The sequence below is a fragment of the Mustela putorius genome, unplaced genomic scaffold, assembly GCF_011764305.1.
Source record: "Mustela putorius furo isolate JIRA1106 unplaced genomic scaffold, ASM1176430v1.1 tig00003859_pilon_pilon_pilon, whole genome shotgun sequence".
NCBI lineage: Eukaryota > Metazoa > Chordata > Mammalia > Carnivora > Mustelidae > Mustela > Mustela putorius.
This window is the reverse complement of record NW_025422011.1, coordinates 3,099,008-3,118,348: the sequence shown is the minus strand read 5'-3', so window position 1 is coordinate 3,118,348 and position 19,341 is coordinate 3,099,008. Positions and strand designations below refer to the sequence as shown.

General features: G+C 47.0%; 1 protein-coding gene across 1 annotated transcript in view; it reads left to right on the top strand.

The window, feature by feature from the left end:
* Positions 1-19,341, top strand: part of EXT2 (exostosin glycosyltransferase 2) — a 141,160-nt gene that overhangs the window by 18,719 nt on the left and 103,100 nt on the right. The window contains exons 5-7 of the mRNA XM_004763195.3: positions 10,656-10,851; positions 12,648-12,787; positions 15,477-15,570. Of these exons, the coding sequence (XP_004763252.2) occupies positions 10,656-10,851; positions 12,648-12,787; positions 15,477-15,570 (430 nt within the window). The remainder of the gene's footprint in view (positions 1-10,655; positions 10,852-12,647; positions 12,788-15,476; positions 15,571-19,341) is intronic.

Genomic DNA, 19,341 nt, shown 5'->3' with positions numbered 1-19,341 from the left:
GGCTTCCTACTGAGCAGAGAACCAGTGCAGGGCTCAAGCTCAGGACCCTGGGATCACGGCCTGAGCCAAAGGCAGACACTTAACTGACTGAGCCACCAGTTGCCCCCAGGTCTGTTTTTTAACTGCCGTGTTGGCTATGCATATCACATGATCCGTTCATATTGTTGACATGTGAGTGAATTAAGTGAAAAGGGCTGGCAGCTTGGGTGTGCAGGGCATCTTGTCTAGCCTTTTTTGATGTAGTTGGTTTGAAATTGCGCGCTAATTCTTTTTTTTTTTTTTAAGATTTTATTTATTTATTTGACAGAGAGAGATCACAAGTAGGCAGAGAGGCAGGCAGAGAGAGAGGAAGGGAAGCAGGCCCCCTGCTGAGCAGAGAGCCCAATGCAGGACTCGATCCCCTGAGATCATGACCTGAGCCGAAGGCAGCGGCTTAACCCACTGAGCCACCCAGGCGCCCTAGAAATTGCGCTAATTCTTGGTGAGAATCTCAATAAGCTTTAAACAGACGTGATGATGATGATGATGGTACTCTTGTGTGCCGTGTGCTCACGCATGAAGGTGACTGATTTGTATATTGCCACACTAGAAAGATCACACAAGGTGAGATTTAAAAATCCACACACAGCATTTGGTCTCAGAAATGAGTCTTAAGGAAATAGTTTGGAAAACATCCCAAACTTCCCCTTAGAAGCCTTTATGGGGGGGCGCCTGGGTGGCTCAGTTGTTAAGTGTCTGCTCAGTGGAAGCCTGCTTCTGCCTTTCTCATTCCCCCTGCTTGTGCTCCCTCTCTCGCTGTATCTCTCCCTGTCAAATAAATAAATAAAATCTTAAAAAAAAAAAAAAAAAAAAGAAGCCTTTATAGGTTCTTGGAGAAATAAGAGAACTTTTCCAAAGTGAAGCATTTCCCTCCTGTGTATGTGTCTCCTACTGTGTAGCCTGGTAACCAAATTCTGAAACCTATTTTAGATGTAGCAGATTTTGTTATTTACATAAGGTGAGATTGAAACATATTTTTATTGTTAGGCAAGTACAAAGAGAGCCGGACAGTTCATGAACTTATTGCCTAGATTTACTTTCTGGATTTTTCTGTTAGTGGACTTCCAGAATTGATTTGTTTTGTTATTTTTTAAATTGAGATATATTCATTCACCATAAAATTTACTCTTTTAAGGAATATACTCCAGTGGGTGTATTTATTTTTTAAAGATTTATTTATTTATTTTAAGGAGAGGGGGGAGAGAGAGAGTTAGCTATTTCTTTGTCTTCTTTGGGAAAGTGTTTGTTTATGTCTTCTGCACATTTCTGGACTGGATTTTTGTTTTTTGGGTGTTGAGTTTGATAAGTTCTTTCTAGATTTTGGACACTAACCCTTTATTGAATATGTTGTTTGCAAATATCTTATTCCATTCCATAGGTTGCCTTTCAGTTTTTTGTTGATTGTTTCCTTTATTGTGCAGAAGCTGTTTATCTTGATGAAGGCCCAGTAGTTCATTTTGCTTTTCTTTCCCTTGCCTCTAAGGACGTGTCCAGTAAGAAGTTGCTATGGCCAAGGTTGAAGAGGTTGCTCCCTGTGTTCTCTAGGATTTTGGTAGATTCCTGTCTCACATTTGGGTCTTCAATCCATTTGAATTTATTTTTGTGTGTGGTGTAAGAAAGTAGTCCCATTTCATTCTTCTACATGTTGCTGTTCAGTTTTCCCAGCACTATTTGTTGAAGAGACTATCTTTTGCATTGGATACTCTTTTCTGCTTTGTCAGGGATGAGTTGGCCATAAAGTTGTGGGTCCATTTCTGGGTTTTCTATTCTGTTCCATTGATTGTGTGTCTGTTTTTTTTTTTTGCCTGTACCATACTCTCTTGATTACTACTGCTTTGTAATAGAGCTTGAAATCTGGAATTGTGATACCTTCAGTTTTGTTTTTCTTTTTCAGGTTGCCTTGGTTACTTATCATTTACTTTTTTTTTTTTTTTAAATATTGGGTTTTGGTTTTGTTGCGTTGTAAGAATTCTTTATATATTTTACTTACTAGTTGCTTACCAGTTGTATGATTTGCAAATAGTTTCACCCATCCTGTAGGTTGTCTTTTCACTATCTTGATGGTGTCCTTTGATGCACAAAAGTTTCTCCTTTTGATGAAGTCTGATTAATCTATTTTTCCTTTCTGTTTTTCTATTTATTCTATTTTTCCTTGTACTTTGGGTGTCATAAATAAGAAATCCTTGATTAATCCAAGATCACAAAATTTAAATCTGTGGTTTCTTCTCAGAATGCTTTAATTTTAGCTCTTAGATTTTGGTTTTTGCTCTATTTTGAGTTAATTTTTTAAAAAAGATTTACTTATTTCTTTTAGAAAAAGCGAGAGAGAGCAGGAGTCAGGGGAGGGGCAGAGGGAGAAGAGAATCTTCAGACTCCCTGCTGAGCACGGAGCCCCGTGTGGGGCCTGAGCTCAGGACCCAGGAGATCATGACCTGAGCCGAAAGCAATAGTCAGATACTTAACCGACTGAGCCACCCAGGTACCCGTTTTGAGTTAATTTTTACATGTGGTGTGAGGTAGGAGTCTAACTTCCTTCTTTTACCTGTGGATATCCAGTTGTCTTAGCAACAGTTGGTGAAAAGACTGTTCTTTTCCCATTGGATGATCTTAACATTCATGTTGAAAATCAACTGGCTATAGGTATATAGGCTTATTTCTGGACTCCCATTCTTGTTCCGTTGGTCTGTGTGTCTGTCCTTATGCCAGTACCACACTATCTTTTTTTTTTTTTTTTTTTTTAAAGATTTTATTTATTTATTTGACAGAGAGAGATTACAAGTAGGCAGAGAGGCAGGCAGAGAGAGAGGTGAGGAAGCAGGCTCCCTGCTGAGCAGAGAGCCCGATGTGGGACTCGATCCCAGGACCCCGAGATCATGACCCGAGCCGAAGGCAGTGGCCTAACCCACTGAGCCACCCAGGCGCCCGGTACCACACTATCTTAATTACTGTAGCTTTGTAGTAAGTTTTTAAATTGGTAATGTGAGTCCTCTAATTTTGTTCTTTTTTTAAGATTTTGGTTTTTGTTTTGGTCTATTCAAGGTCCCTTGAATTTTGACTACTTTTTAAATAATGCAACTTGAGTAAATATAAGTAAAAAACAATTTAAACTATTTGTGCTTATATGACTTCAAAATTAAAATAGATTTACAAATTAAATGCAAAGAAATGTACAAAACTAATAATATTCACATTAACAATATGATAGCTGAGGCTTTTTCATTGAAACTGGATTGTGTCTTTTAAGGTGAATATAGAATTAATTGTGGTTTTGGGGGTTTGGCATGCCTATGCTGTTTGCCTGTGGGGTGGTGATGTATTTCTCTCTACCACTTTTTATGTTTGAGTGATTAGGGGCTTCCCTTTAGCATATTGTGACATCATTTATCTTCATCTGATACAGATTTTTTCCCTACCATTTCACTATAAAAATATAATTATAAAATTTATAAAATTATAATTTATAAGTTTATAAAAATTATACAATTATAATTTCTAAAATTATAATAGAAATTATAAAAATCTTAAAGCCAGAGAGCAGTGACAGTACAGTGAGTATTTGTATACCCATCACTTAGGGACTGCAGTTAGCATTTTACTGTGCTTTCATTATACATGACTTACATTTTAAGGCTTCCTATCTTCCCATTAGCCCACTAAATACAAACTTGGATGTTGAAAAACTCTTAGCAGTATTATCATTAAATATGAACAAAAATATGCCTGTACCGATTTTCTTTTGATCATCAAGATGAAAATACAAAATAATTCTTAGAGAAGAGACTGGAGAAAAAGATATAGTTCAATGCTGTGTTTTCTTTTAATTAAAAAATTTTAATTTAAATTCAGTTAATTAGCATATAGTATATTATTAGGTTCAGAGGCAGAGCTCAGTGATTCATCAGTTGCATAGAACACCCAGTGCCTATTACATCACGCGCCCTCCTTAATGCCCATCCCCCAGTTTGCCCATCCCCCTAACCTTTTCCCTTCCAGCAACAGTTTGTTTCCTATAGTTGAGTCTCTTATGGTTTGTCTCCCTCTCTGATTTCATCTTCTACTTTTCTCTCTCCTGCCCCAATGCTCTTCTGTTTTGTTTCTTAAATTCCACATATGAGTGAGATCATATAATTTTCTCTCTCTGATTGATTTACTTTACTCTGTAATACCCTCTAGTTCCATCCATGTCATTGCAAATGGCAAGAGGTCAGTTTTTAATGGCTGCATAGTATTTCATTGTCTATCTATACCACATCTTCTTTATCCATTCATCTGTTGATGGACATCTGGGCTATTTCCATAGTTTGGCTGTTGTGGACATTGTTGCTATAAACATTGGGGTACACGGGCCCCTTCAAATCAATATTTTTGTATCCTTTGGATAAAATACCTAGTAGTGTAATTGCTGGGTTGTACGGTAGTTCTCTTGTTAACTTTTTGAAGAACCTCCATGCTGTTTTCCAGAGTGGCTGCACCAGCTTGCATTCCCACAAGCAGTGTAAGACGGGTCCCCTTTCTCTGCATCTTCGCCAACATTTGTTTCCTGACTTGTTAATTTTAGCCCCAGTGCTGTTTTGAGACTAGATTTCTGTAATGAGAAAGGGTGACCTGTGTGAGTGAGCCCAGCTGGTACCCTTTGGGGAGGTACAAGTTTCTGTCGCATATCTAGGATCTTAGTTTGGCATATTTACGGAGCACTAGATATAATAGATATTATAAGATAAATACATTATAGTAGATATTATAAAACTACAATGGTTGGGAAAAGTCAGTTGAACTTAGAAAAATGATTTTATTTCTCTACTTGCTCCTTCTGTGAACATTTACTTAAATTTAAGTCAGTTGTGTGGTTTTTGAAAGTTGTTTCTGAACCTTTTGCTTCCCCCCCACCCGAAATTGTTCTGAAAATTGTTTAATTCAGTTCACTGAAGTTCAGATCAAACCTTTATTGAAGGCCTGTTAGAACCAAGCATTGCTAGGCTGGTGGTTCTCAACAGGGGAAGGGGTTGATTTTTGTCTCCCCAGGGATATTTGGCAATATACGGACTGTTGTGAGTTCAGGGGCATGTGTGTCAGGGGTCCCCGAGACCACCTCCAGTTTCAGTGATCTGCCAAGAAGCTCAGGACTCAGCATATAGTCCCCCTCATGGCTATGATTTATTAAAGCTCAAGGGGACAACGCATAGTCAGCAAAGGGACAAGGTACACGGGATGGAGTCCAAGGTAACAGGGTGCAGGCATCAAGGTCCCCCCAGTTGTGTCACACAGTTGCCTGGCATGTGCTTAACCCCCCCAGCAACGAGTGGCCACAGCATGTACGGACTGTGGCTCACCAGGGCACTCATCAGAGACTCTGCGCCCCCAGTTTTCATCGAGAGCTAATCACACGCACAGTCTCTGCTTGGCGTGTGCTAATGTTTCAGATTTGCAGAAGGAAAGAGAGTGTTCAACATAAACCATATTGTTTGTACAGGCAGTTTGGGCACAGCAGCCACTCTTACCAGTTCTGGGGAGGGTAGGAGCTCCCCTAAAACAGAAGTTCCCATACACCAGCCAAGTGCCAGCCTTGCAGAGGAGAGCAGTTGGACCTGCTGTGCTAGCGCTGTTTTGCATGGAATGCTCCTGGCATCTAAAGGGTGGAGGCTGCGGGAGCCCAGAAACCTCTGCAGTGCCCAGGGTGCAACAGAGACTGTGGGGTCCCCCTGACATTAAGCTAGGGGGGAGGAAGCCCAGGCGAGGCTTTGAGGGACCCAGGGAGGGTCAGGGCCATCCCTTCAGCTTGGTGGCCTCTGGGCGTTTCTGTTCTTGAAGACTGCTTGAACTCTGCTCCCTTTCTTATCTAATCTCTTTAGTATAATCCAGCTCTCGGCTAATTGCTTTAGGACTCTTCCTTCCCTTCAGATGTGACATAGGAAAATACCCACTGAAAAGCAAAGATTCAGCTAATAACACAGAGGAAAACAAACCACCTCTGAACAGCAAAAATTATTTTCAGTCGATTTCTTCCAGAGATTGAAACTGCCGTGGTGGTGGCATTTTCTTAGTAACTTAATCTCCCTAGTTTTTATGTATCATTAGACTGGAAATTAAGATCTCCAACTAGATCACTGGAGGTCTCAGGCTCTGAAGTTCTCCATGCAGTAACTGGGGGGAGGACCAGTAAATCTGCCGGGAGGGGGCGGGTGGCGAGGGGCTGCCCGGGGCACCCGCGTCCCTCTGCTGACTGGTCTGTGGATTTCTGCCACTGGCCGGACCCACACTCTGCTTTCCTCCAGCTTGCAGTTTGGCCCTGAGGTTGTGGTCTTTCTTTCTTTCTTTCTTTTTTAAGATTTTATTTATTTATTTGACCGAAATCACGAGTAGGCAGAGAGGCAGGCAGGGCGGGAGGAGGCTCGGGAAGCAGGCTCCCTGCTGAGCAGAGAGCCCGATGTAGGACTGGATCCCAGGACCCTGAGATCATGACCTGAGTGGAAGGCAGAGGCTTAACCCACTGAGCCACCCAGGCGCCCTGGTGTTTCTTTTATAAGCAGCATGCCCCTCTCTCTCTGAAAGAAAGAAGAAGAGAAGAAGAAAGGGCAAAAAACGGCAAAGGCAGACTCCAGACTCCTCGTGCTTTCCAGGCACTTGGGAGGAGGCAGTGTGGGTGACCTTCTGGCCAGACCTTTGGATTTGTGGCTGTTTGTGAGAGCTGCTTTTTGAGGGAATTCCCACATCTCTTGAGGGCTCCGCAGAGTAGTGAGAGCTTTGTTTTTATTTTTATTTTAAATCTCTCCCAATCTTTTTTCAATGGGAAGCTGAGGATTGTTGCTATTGATAGCTTCTTCTCACAGCTGCGCTGGGCTCAGCTGGAATTCTTGTCATTGTCTCTCTAAAAGGAACCAAATCGGGAGTTCACCACTGTTCCTATTGAGGGAGACTTCAAGTTCTCAGCATGATTTTACTTAAACTTAGGTTTCAGCGCTGCTGGGAGGAAACATGAAAGTCCTAGCTAGTAATTTTAGTCCTTAAAAGAAAAACAAATCCACCTTACAGTTTTGTTTGCTTAAAACTAAAATGGGCACACTCCCTCAGCCATCTGTCGGGTCAGGGAGAACGAGCATGCGAGCCGGGGGAGCCGTTTCTAGACTCCTGTGCACATCTGCACAGTCATGCTGAACACGGAGTAACGGTAGAGTGGGGATCCAAGGATCCTGGCGGCCGAATGTCTGAACGAGAACTTTGTTTCTCACCAGGGGGACTCAGCCAGAGGCCTTCTTTCCCCAGGAGCGTCTTGAGCTTCGGTATTTCTCTCTGTATCTGGGTAGATGGAGAGTCTTGATATTGACTGTGTACACTGAAAACCGTGAGTTCACGTCACCATCTGCAGATCCATCCAGCACCGGAGCGCTGCTCTGGTCTCCTCCCATTGCCTGTTTGTCGCTCTGTTCTCGACAGGGAGCGATCTGGCTCTCATTTATCCTCAATATCTTTACTGATTTGCTCAGCCCTCTTGCGTGTAACCAACCAACCCTGCCGCCCCTGCCTCCATCTCCCCTCAGACCCTGACTCCCCCACATTGTGCTCCCACTGCTGTATTCTCCCCACTCGCCCCAGGACTTACCCTCCGCTGCCTTCTGGGGTTGCAGCACCCCACAGTAGGGTGCTGGTACCGTTGCTCTCACCCTCCGCCCAGCACGGTACCCTTTTCAGCCAGTCCAGGCTCTAACACTCTGTCCTGGGATTCTCACATGCCCTCCTAACCTCACTTGTTCTTCAGTGTCCCCCTGGGTTGCCATGGCTCCTTTTATCCCTGCCCCCAGTGCCGAAACCTCGGGTACCCCTTCAGGGCTCTCATAGGCTGCATTGGGCCACCTCCCAGCTCTTTCCCAAGTAGACGCTTTCACCCTAGAAAGGCTTCAGCACTCTGGCTGGGCCATTTCTGGCCCCACCCACGTTGTGCAGTACAACTCTTTTTTCTTTCTAGAACTCCAACCTTCTGCACCCTTCTACAAGGACACCTTCTGGGGTATTGGCATATCTGTTCTTATTCTAGATGGTGTAGAGCATCGCCAGCTTTATGCTAGCAGCTCTACTTGAAGAGAAAGTCTCCAGAGATATCCAGCAAATACCAGTACCCCATGAGATCCATCACAGAACCAGTGTCTTAGGAATTGGAAAAACCTTTAAGGTCCTTCAGCTCTAACTTGATGTATGGCTGATTTCATTATAACTTGTTAATGAGAAGTTTTCTGATTTGAAATAAAAAAAAAAAAAACCCAGTCTACTTCATTTCCAAATAGGTTTCATTCTTAAGGTGGTTTTAAACCCTGCTTGTCTTGCGAGTTTGCCTGTAAGTCCTTTCTCTTGTTTAAACAGACCAGTTTGATTGCAGAAATACTTTGCAGGGAGATGGTATTCACTTGGAGGTGATCTGCAAGTGCTCTAATGTGTGATCTTCCCATCACCACGGCATCTCTCTGTGAATTAATGCTTTACAAGAGAAACATTGCTGAGGCTCAGGGAATAGAATCCAAGAGTCTGTTTTAGTGTCTAGAAGAACTACTTTTAGCTATAAATATTCAGCATATTGTTCAATAAATCGTAACTTAGGGGGAAATTGTGCAGGATGAGAGGAACCAATCTGCGCAGCTGATCCAGACTCACTCCCTGATAGGTTCTACTCCATGTCTTTCCTACCTCCACTTACTTTCCCCTGTCTTCAGGGTCTGAATGACCGTCAAGGGCAGCTCAATGAAGCAGACCTTTCTGCGATGGGAGACATCTATATTTCTGCTGTTAGGTGCCCTCTAGCCACATATGGCCATTGAGAATTTGAAATATGGCTGGTCTAACAGAGGAGCTGAATTTTAGTCTAATTTACATGGCCTCCTGTGGCTACTTGCTTTCTCAAGGATTTAGGGAATGTGCCCGTCCCTTTCTTTCTTTCTTTCTTTTTTTTTTTTTTAAGATTTTATTTATTTATTTATTTGACAGACAGAGATCACAAGCAGGCAGAGAGGCAGACAGAGAGAGAGAGAGGAGGAAGCAGGCTCCCCACTGAGCAGAGAGCCCGATGTGGGACTCGATCCCAGGACCCTGAGATCATGACCTGAGCCGAAGGCAGAGGCTTAACCCTCTGAGCCACCCAGGCTGCCCTGTCCCTTTCTTTCTTAACTGGGATGGGGGAAGTACCTTTTGCTTGTAGCTCAGCCGCTTAAAGAATTACCAGAAGAAAGGGTTCTGAGGATTTGAAGGCCATCTAGCTGTGTGTGGGGCTGTGTTGCTGTGTTTTCTGGAGTTTCTGTAGCTGAGCTGGCTGGAAAGGGGAACATTCCCCTTCTCCACTCATTGCCTTGTGTGTTTGGGACCTGAAGCTCAGTGCTGGGTAAACCATGATGACCTTTTCAATCAGAGAATGGTTGTTCTTCAGCTGTGGATGTATGGGTAAGGTGTTCTTTAGCTACAACCTCCAAATAAATATAAGAAACCTAAAAAAATTACTGTTCCTTTCTCCCAGTGCAAGAAAAAAAGAAAAAAAGGAAGTGAGAGAGATGGGGTCACAGAGTATAGGTTTTGGTTCTTTCTTATGTGCAGACTTGTATCCGCCTGTCTGATGGCATTGTCTGTGAGAGGTACCACCCCCCAGAACTTTCCCTGGTTCAGACCAGTGGGGGGTAGATTCATGTGAGTACTGCTTCTAGGTCTGAGGGGTGTTTCACTTCTTCCTGGATCCTGCTTTATATTATTCATTTCTTTGATGGTGAATGCTACTGGTCCCTCAACCTATGTAGTGTTTATGCTCCGTAACCTCTCTGCCCTGTGGGAATCTTGCCTTCTAGGAGAGAGTTCCTTACCATCTGGTCTCCCCCAGAACTCCCCTTTGACTTCTGGCTTACTGAATTTGTGTTCGTGTATTTTGTCTCTTGTGAAGATCTCAATGGCCCTAGACCCATGGAAGTCCTTTCTTCACTCCGTTTTCTTTTAGACATCCTTGCTACCCAGATGTGAAGACTGGTTCCCTCCTTTGGTGAAGATAGTTTTTTCCACTCATTATTCTCAACACCAATTCAGTCTTCTTGTGTGCGGGTGGCCTTGGGGATGGAGGCTGTCTTCCCTGCAGCACCTCCGTAGCCCAAGGAGGCCATTCAGTAGCCGGAAGCAGTCCTTCACCTCTTCCGGTTTTACCCCCGGTGTTGCCCATTGTTTCCCTCTCTTCCCATCTGAAGGATGCAGCCAGCTCTCAGTTCCTTTTCATGTTAGATACCTCAGCCACGACTCATGGTAACACGTTGGTGTTTCTTCCAAGTAGACAGCCATTCAGCTTCTCTTTTTCCATGCACATATGGATTTCTTGCTTGCTCTCCAAGCTTGGCGTATTACAGGCGTTTCCTCAAAACCTGAAGAACTTCTCCCCAGTCAGATCTTCATGAAGGCACGTGACTGAGCCAGACCTTAGGTTCTCACGCTGTATAATACTGTCAATACTGACCAATGCCACAGAGGGCGATTGCCCAGAAAATTGAGACCTGCAAAGACCCGTGAGAACCCACTTCCTGCCCTAAATCGAACGTCCGAGTGTGTCGTACCCTGACCTGCGGGCCAGCGGCAACGTTCCAGTCACGCTTCTTGCTCTGTTGCAGTCCCCGGCGGTACTTCCTGCTGTCCTCTCAGATGGCTGTCCACTCCGAGTACAGAGAAGACCTGGAAGCCCTGCAGGCCAAACACGCGGAGTCGGTGCTAGTGCTGGACAAGTGCACCAACCTGTCAGAGGGCGTGCCCTGGGTGCGCAGGCGCTGCCGCGAGCACCAGGTCTACGAGTACCCCCAGGTGCTGCAGGTGAGCGCCCCTGCGCCCGGGAGGGGGCCCTTCCCGAAGCAGTATGCCCCCAGCAGAAGGCCTTGTTCTCCCCGTGCTGCCAGGGCATCCGCCCCAGGGATGACGAGGACGTAGCCCCGCTCCCTGGCAGCCACGCGGGCCCTGAGGAGTGGCAGCGGCCGGCCTTCTGTGTGTGCAGAGCTTTCTGGCCTCTGAGTGCTCCCGCTCCCATTGGACGCTCGTCGCCCTCCACAGCCGCAACCACTGTGGCCTTGGGGAGAAGTCATGTGGCCAGAGTGGGCAACCGTATTTCACTTTTACCCCTGTATTTGTAAGCCCGTCCAGAGAGATCGCCTGCTCGAAGGGGGCAGCCTGTACCCTCCGACGTGCAGGCCCATGAGGCCGCAGTCTGCTTTTCCTGGGAATGGAAGGTTTTCATTTTTTGTCACTGTTTTGTCTGTTGGCGTTTTGCTACCCTCGCCATGTCCTTCCTACTGGTAGCATGTCCTTTGCCTGGGTCGTGGCCATGCCACTGTTTCCATACGCCCGGGGAAGAGTAGTCCTTTGGGGGATATTTTAAGCATAAGTAGGATGCTTGACATTCCAGGGGCAGGGGGGCAAGGAAAGGAGAAAGTGAGTTTTGTTCCCTGAAATATTTAAAATAGTTCAAGGAGAAATAGCAAGGAGCTGGTGTGGTCCTCCACCACCCCCCCATCTCCAAAGAGAACTGGGCCATGCTGAGATTGTTAAAATACTTTCTCTCAGAAAGTGCTGCATCTCCTCTGGAATGTCTGACTGATAACGTTGGTGATGTGAGCAGGAGTATTTATAGTAACCTTTGTCTAGACAGGAAAAATGGTTATCAGCACGTGTGTCCACATCTGGATGCCAACTCCTCCGGGCAGGCCGAGCTGTCCACCTGCACCCCTAGGTGCCATGACCAATTCTCTTCCTCGGCCCCCGCTGCTCTCTCGTGTATCCCTGGAGGATTTGAAGTTTTTCTTATTTTCTGAGCTTTCCTTTTCTCTAGCTGTAAAGATGAAACTGTGTTGTTGTTGTTTTTTTTAATCTTTTTTCTTCCTCCCGAGGAGGCAAACACTGGGAGAAACTGAGCGTTAGAGAGAGAGTTGTTTCTTATTTTGGCTTACCTCCTACAACCGTTTGTTCTCCTGTACGTCTGTCATTTTCTGAAATGTTCCCCACATTAACTTGGCTTGAGGGAAGGAGGGGAGAAGCAGTTCTTTGAGACTTTGCTTTCTGTTTGATTTATTGTTCTAAGAGGGACACATCTGTATGTTTTCAGAGGCACCGCATTCATGACATGAGTACCTGCTATGTACAGAGCACACTGCTCGAAGCCACGAGAAGTAGAAAGATGAAAGATGAAAGTTGATAGCTTCCTTAGGGGGTCTTCTAGAAAGCCTGAAATGCCCAGACAAATAATTCTGCTATGAGGTGGGCTGAGGTCAGCCCCCGTGCCACAGTGTGTTTGCCTAGTAGACTAGGGCTGGAAGGAACCCGGCGGTGGGAGGTTCCATTATTGAGTTCCCAGAGAAAGGCTGGGACATTGGCTCTGGACATTTCAGATGCCACCAGTAGCAGCATTGAGGTGACACTGAAGAGTGGAAATACCAAGGACCGTGGCCAGTTAAGCTTTCCAAGTTACCCCGGTGTGAGCTTTCATCTTTTCACATTCCCTGTCAGGACATCTTGGTAGTGCTTGGCTTCAGCCCTCTGGAGAACTGCAGGGTCCGTGGTGATCCGAGTGCGTCAGCGAAGCTGGTGTGTGACCCCCACCTCTGCTTGCGTTCCTGCAGGAGGCCATGTTCTGTGTGGTTCTTCGTGGTGCTCGGCTGGGCCAGGCGGCACTGAGTGACGTTCTACGCGCTGGCTGTGTTCCAGTCATCGTTGCAGACTCCTATGTTTTGCCTTTCTCTGAAGTTCTGGACTGGAAGAGGTGAGTGTTGCCTTCTAATAAACTTTATACCAGTGGTTCTGTGTGTATTAGATTTCGAAAGTCCCCTCGGTGATTGTACTGCATACTGAGGTTGGAGAACTCTTTCTGTAGATTGTTTAGCTGTATTTTCCGTCAGAAGAGTTAGTCGGTTGGCCTAGAGCAGAGGTTCACAAACTGAGGCCTTGGGGCCAAATATGGGAACCTGCCAGGTTTTGTAAATAAAGTTTTATTGAAACACAGCCACACCCACTGACTCACAGATTACCTCCCGGCCGTTTCTGTGCTGCAGTGACAGAGCTGAGGGGTTGTGACAAAGAGGATATGGCCCACAAAGGCTGAAATACATACTATCTGGCATTTTACCAAAGATGGTCAGCAACCTTGGCCAAGAACAGTGGTTCTCTGCTGTACCTGCACCGTCTGCTCACCTGAAGGACTTCAAACAATTCTTGGGCCTCCCCCTCAGGAATGCTGCATCTCAAAGCTCCTCGGGTGTGATTTGTAGCCACAGTGGCAAGCGCTGCCCTAGAGACCCTGCAGAGCTTGCCTAATGTTACTAGCTGGAGGGGGCGGGCCGCCACGTGCGGGAGAGCTTAGAGACCTGCCTGTGCGCAGATGGACATGCATGGGCCCTGCTTGGTTAGGCCTGCCACTGCTGTAAGGGACAGAAGAGCCCTCTGGTCTCACGTTGTTTCATTGCCCTAGGACTTGGGAGGTTAAAGATAGTTGAAAATTAGCTCCCTTTGTGAATACCTCTGAGGCTTGACTTTGCTTCCGATACTTAATTATCTTCTCTCCCAACTGTTCTGATATTTCTGTTCTTGTCTGATCACCATAGCTATTTGAATAATGCAAGTAGCATTCATTCTTCTGTACCTCCATTCATCTCATGGTTATCGGAAAGTCTCCTGTGAATACTGCAGTCTCTGCTCTTAAAGAGACTGGGATCTCACAGGGACAAACCAAACATTCTAATAAAGTGTGATGAATGCTGTAGTAGATGCTTGCACAGGGGGCAGAAGCCCGGACAGAGGCTCATTCTGCCTGAAGGATGAGGCTGTATACTTCTCTTTATCCTAAGGACGTGCTGAGCCACTTCCAATCATGTGAGTGTCCGTGGAGACATTTGTTGAGGGCCCTTTACTTTTGAGGTGCTGTGTTAGGTACGGGGATATAAAGATGGTCAAGGTCAGACTTGCCTCTAGGAAGCCCCTCACCTAATGGTGGAAGATGGACAGGTAAACCAGCAATGGCTGACTATAGAGGCAGCCAGGCTGGGTGGAGTAGGAGGAGAATCTCAAGAAGGAGGCGCACACCATTGCCAGCAGTGGAGTTGGTGAGGGCTTCATGGAGGCAGTGACCCTGAGCTGAGGCTGGAAAAATACTCCTGTGAGAGTCCAGACCGGCTTGGGTCATTGTAATTATGGGTAAGTATTGGAAGGGCTCTGGATTTGGAGCCAGAAGGTCGGGTTTCAGGGAGCTAGCTCTCTCACTGGCTAGTTTGTGATCTTGCCAAATCATTTCTTTTCTTCCTTCCTTCCTTTGAGCCTCAGTTTTCCCATCTGTACGGTAGATGTTGTGGACTTACTTAACAGATATTTACTAAGTGCCAGCTGTGTGTGCGGGACCATGGACCAGATGCTCAGGGGTGCTAGTAGTGGATCAGGCGTGGTTTCCATCCTAACAGGCTAGTCTTGCTGGGGTGCGGCTTTCAGATTGTAACAAGTTAATTGGTACAAAGAAAATGGGAAACCCTGCAAAATTCCCCGACAGATGGGTGATGGCTGAGCCCTCTGTCTCCCTCGCCAGCGTGTCTGAGCTGTGGCTAGTCCTGTCGGTGGCGCTGTCCTCACCGCTTTCCCCAGCGCTCCCACTGGATTTTGCGACCGTCTCCAGCTGTTTTTCTGCTCCTGCTTTCTGCAGTTTCTTCTAACACTTTGGGCAAAATGACCCCACTGGCACTGAATCAGGTCATGCCAGCTCTGCCTAAGACCGTCTAATGGCGTTCTCTCTCAGTGAAAGCCACGTCCTTACCACAGCCTCCAAGGCCCTGTGTGCTTGCTGTGCCCCGCCCTCCCGTTTATCTCCTGGTTTTCTCCGTCTTCGTTACTCCAGCCACGCCAGCCTCGGTGCTGTTGCCAGAACATTCCCAGCACGCTGCTTCCTCAGGGCCGTCTGCCTAGAATGCGCCCCCGCAGGTGTTCTCACGGTGCTCAGCCCCGGCCTTTGTCCGATTTGGTCGCTATTGTAATCCCAGCACTGGCACATGATAGCGGCTCCGTAAATGGGTGCCAAGAGTGGCCTTGAGTGGGTAGCTAAATGACAGAAGTCCTGGTTTGTTCAGAATGGGCAGGGAAGGAAAAGAGTACACCAGGGAGGAGGACATGTACACCCACAGACCCCAGGGAATGCAGAGCATGGTTTGTGGAAGCATCTGGAAGGGCCCCAGCATGACTGGAGTGCACAGGTGGCGGGGAGGGAGGACACGCAGCAGGCTAGAGAATGCTGTCGAGAAGGTAGGCCCTGAGGAGACGGGGGAGGAGGAGGAGGAGGAGGACAAGCCCTCTGCAGAGGGAATGTGGGATGAGGGAGGGTATAGTTTCCTGTTCCGGAGAATGAGGCGGCTGGATATGCAGGGGTCCTTGTGCAGAGGGCCATGTGTATGTGATTGTCCTGCTGTCGTCCCCAGAGCATCTGTGGTTGTGCCAGAAGAAAAGCTGTCTGACGTGTATGGCATCTTGCAGGGCATCCCCCGAAGACAGATTGAAGAAATGCAGCGGCAGGTAAGAGGCCGGGCAGCCCTGCTGGGGGGTGACGTGGGTGGTCCGGAGGGTGGCCTGCCCTGTGCAAGATACACGTGGACAGAGCCGAACATGTAAGCGGGGGTCATCGCTGCAGCTGGATCGACCCGCTGACCTGAGGAGAGGAAAGTGGGCTCAGGTGAGTCACGTTGGATGAGGTTTGCGAGAGTAACTGTCGGAGGTGCACGCGCTCCCAAGGGGGATCCTCTGTTTTTATGTTTTGGGGTCATTGTGTAGCAGCGTGTGCTGGATGCAAAACTGAACCTGTTTAGATGGTCATTTTCACAGCAGGTGATAGTTGTGACTACGGTAGCTCAGGAAGTGGGGACATTTCAGGGTGATACTTCTGAGTAGCTGCTGAGCAGAATGTTGTCCTATCAGCCGGCCGAGCTTCCCAATCCCAGCGGCCTCCCTCACCAAGTGGTGCTCCCTGTCCCCTGGAGCAGCTGGCCTAGGTTCCCAGTCCTGGCGGCCTCCCTTGCCAAGGGGTGCTTCCTGTCCCCCAGAGCAGTGACACACCCCTGCCTCACTGTCCGGTTTCTCTTCCACCTCCTGATGCCCCTTCCCCTAGGCTGCTGTCCACGGTCTGCAGCATGCCACTCGGGGCCCTGGATAGTCCTGCTTCTCTTTCTTTTCTCTTTCCCGAAAGAAATTTAGTTGGGCTGAAATGTCAAGTAAGTTCAAAAAAAAAATTAAAAAGACTACCCCAGATTGGTACTGTGCTTGTTTCTTTTCTGTTTAGTAGATTCTTAAGGTTTTTATTCTTGTCAAGATTACCATTGTAGGAGATGAGCAGGAGAGAGGGTTGGGGGAGTCTCTGTGCTAAGTCCCTCATCTTTGCCCCACTTGGGGTTCCACCGCAGATGACCACGGGGTTTTCTGCACTGATTTTCCTCAGTGGCCATGTGGGCCTGGAGAACCGGCCACCACGCCTCTTGCTGCTCCTCAGCTTCCGCATCTGGTTGTTTCCGCTCATCTCCCATCTTCTAGAGCTTAGAGTGACTGCACCTTCATTTTTAAAAATTTGTCGTCATCATCATTTTAGGGTTTTAGGAGGCAGGGGAAATTAGCGGATCTGTTGAGTCTTCCCTGTTTATGACTTTAAACCACGGAGACGACCACGTCCCCTGTGCTGGTGCTGCTCAGACTGCTTGCGCCTGTGCCATCTCGGCTCGGCACCCACTCTGCCCGCGGCCAAGGACTCGCCTTCCATGGACCTCAGCAACCTCATCTGTAACGTGTGTTGGTGTTGTGATAGGAAAGCAAATTACAGGGGCCCCTGGGTGGCTCAGTTGGTTAAGTCCCTGACTTTGCTTCAGGTCCTGATCCCTGGGTCCTGGGATCGAGCCCCACTTCTGCCTCCCTGCTCAGTGGGGCGTCTGCTTCTCCCTCTCTCTCTGTGCCCTCTTCCTCTCCCTCTGTGTGCGCGCTCTCTCTCTTAAATAAATAAAATCTTCAAAACGAAACAAAACAAGCCACAGTTGGATTTTAGCCTCCCCACTGTTTTTTCCAGAGCTGTTCATGTTTATTTTAAGTGTTTGGGCTTCTCAGTTATTACTTGGCCACTGGTCTTATCTGAGTTTCAATTTAGAAAATCCGTCTGGAGATCTCTAGATTCTTCATCTAAACCTACAGTTCTTACAAGTTGTGTAGGAGAAACTGTTCCTTTTCACAGAAGAACAGGCCTGGTGTCTGAGCTCTGGGTGTCTCTTTTACGGCATCATGATTTATTAACGTAACCAGGAAGAGAGTCATCTGCCAAATCAGATACTATCTTAAGATTCCAGTATGACAAGGCCAAGTAGAAAGCTAGCACCATCCTGCTGGGAAGGAGACTCATTGGGTTTTCGGAGCCAAGCTCCCATGGCCAGCCTGTGGAATGCCATCGTTGCCCAGAGACGGGTGGGGAACCACAGGTCTGAGGCAGGCACAGCTGGGCGTTTCTGAGTCTGGGCTCCGAATCATAGAACTACTGAGATGGAATGGATAGACGTCATTAAAAATAGAGTACTTTGAGGTTATTTGGGTTCAAAGAGATATACTTGGAGTCAAAAGACTTGGATATGAACTCTGGTTCTGTCCCTGGGAGTTACACCACAGTGATAAGTCACCAGAACTTACCCGGCTTTCATTGCCACCTTTATGAAATGGTGGATTTATGATAGGCTAGATCCTCTCTCCTGTTCCATTCAGCTATTTAAAAAGTCTCTGAGCTTCGTGTCCTTAGCAAGAATATCACCGTCCTTGACAGCATGAATGACCGAGTGGCTCTCTCTGCTGCATGCTTCTAGGCCTGAGGGCCAGTCACCTCCTTGGGTGGTGAGTGCCCCATGTTGGGTCAACTTGGATAGAAGGGCAGTCTAGGCACTTGCCTACCTCCTTTTCCAAGTTTTCCTTTGGTCTTCTTATGTCCCTCTTTTTTTTTTTTTTTTTTTTAGGTTTTTATTTCTTTATTTGACAGACAAAGATCACAAGTAGGCAGAGAGGCAGAGAGAGAGAGAGGGGAAGCAGATTTCCCACTAAGCAGAGAGCCCGGTTCGGGGCTTGATCCCAGAACCCTAGGATCATGACCGGAGCTGAAGGCAGAGGCTTTAACCCACTGAGCCACCCAGATGCCCTCATGTCCTTCTTCTCTGCTGCTTTCAGACCTTCTGAAGCACTCCACTGCCGTGTTCCATGGGGCTCCCCTTTCCCTGAATATTCTGTGAGCCCAGAACAGCCTCTTCTCCCAATCTTAGACTTCTAGATTGGGCTGATCTCAACCAAAAGTGAGATTATCTGGTTGAACTAATTCCCAGAGAGGTATAAGGATGACCAGGTTCAGCTACTATAGATGCCAATAGCACGTCCCTTTTCCAAGATCCAAAAAAGTCTTTTTTTTTTTTTTTTTTAGATTTTATTTATTTATTTGACAGACAGTGATCACAAGCAGGCAGAGAGGCAGGCAGAGAGAGAGAGAGAGAGAGGAGGAGGAGGAAGCAGGCTCCCCCCTGAGAGAGAGCTGAGCAGAGAGCCCGATGTGGGGCTTGATCCCAGGACCCTGAGATCATGACCTGAGCCGAAGGCAGAGGCTTCCTGCTGAGCCACCCAGGCGCCCCACTGAGCCACCCAGGCACCCCCCAAAATGGCTTTAGATACTGTTAACTGTCCGGTGTGGGACAACATTGCTTTGATTGGGAACTACCATCCTAGTGATAGTGAAGCCCTCATCTAAGATTAGAGAGAGTTCTTTTGTTCTCTAGGACCCTTTGCAGAATCTGCTTGTCATTTTGCCCTCCGTTTACTGTTCATCGATTTAATGTGACCGTGGCAGGAATGGCTGGAAAAACAGGACACACTTGGTTCTGGAAGGTTTTTACAGCTTAGTGAATTCTCTTTAGGGAGGTCCAGTTTGGATGTTTTTGTAAGACAGGCATAAACTTTAGGGAAATCCTCCTGTAGCCATAGTTGATGCCTTGGAGCCCCTGGTTGATAGGTCGGAAGGAGCTGAGCCTGAGCCACAGTCTGTAGGTCTTGCTCCGCAGCTGGTAACTAGTTCAAGAAGCTGCAGGGACAGTTGCAGCCAGCAGAGGTCTCCATCCACTTTTAAGTGACTCCTTTTCCTTTGCACGGTGTAAATGTTTCTGAGAAATCCTAAGGTGCTTCTGACTGGCATTGTCCTCATAGTCGGTCTCTAGAGACCATTTCTTTCAGATGAGGAAGAAGTAGTGCTGAGCACAGGATTTTTGCTGTCTGCAGGTGGAACAGAGCTCT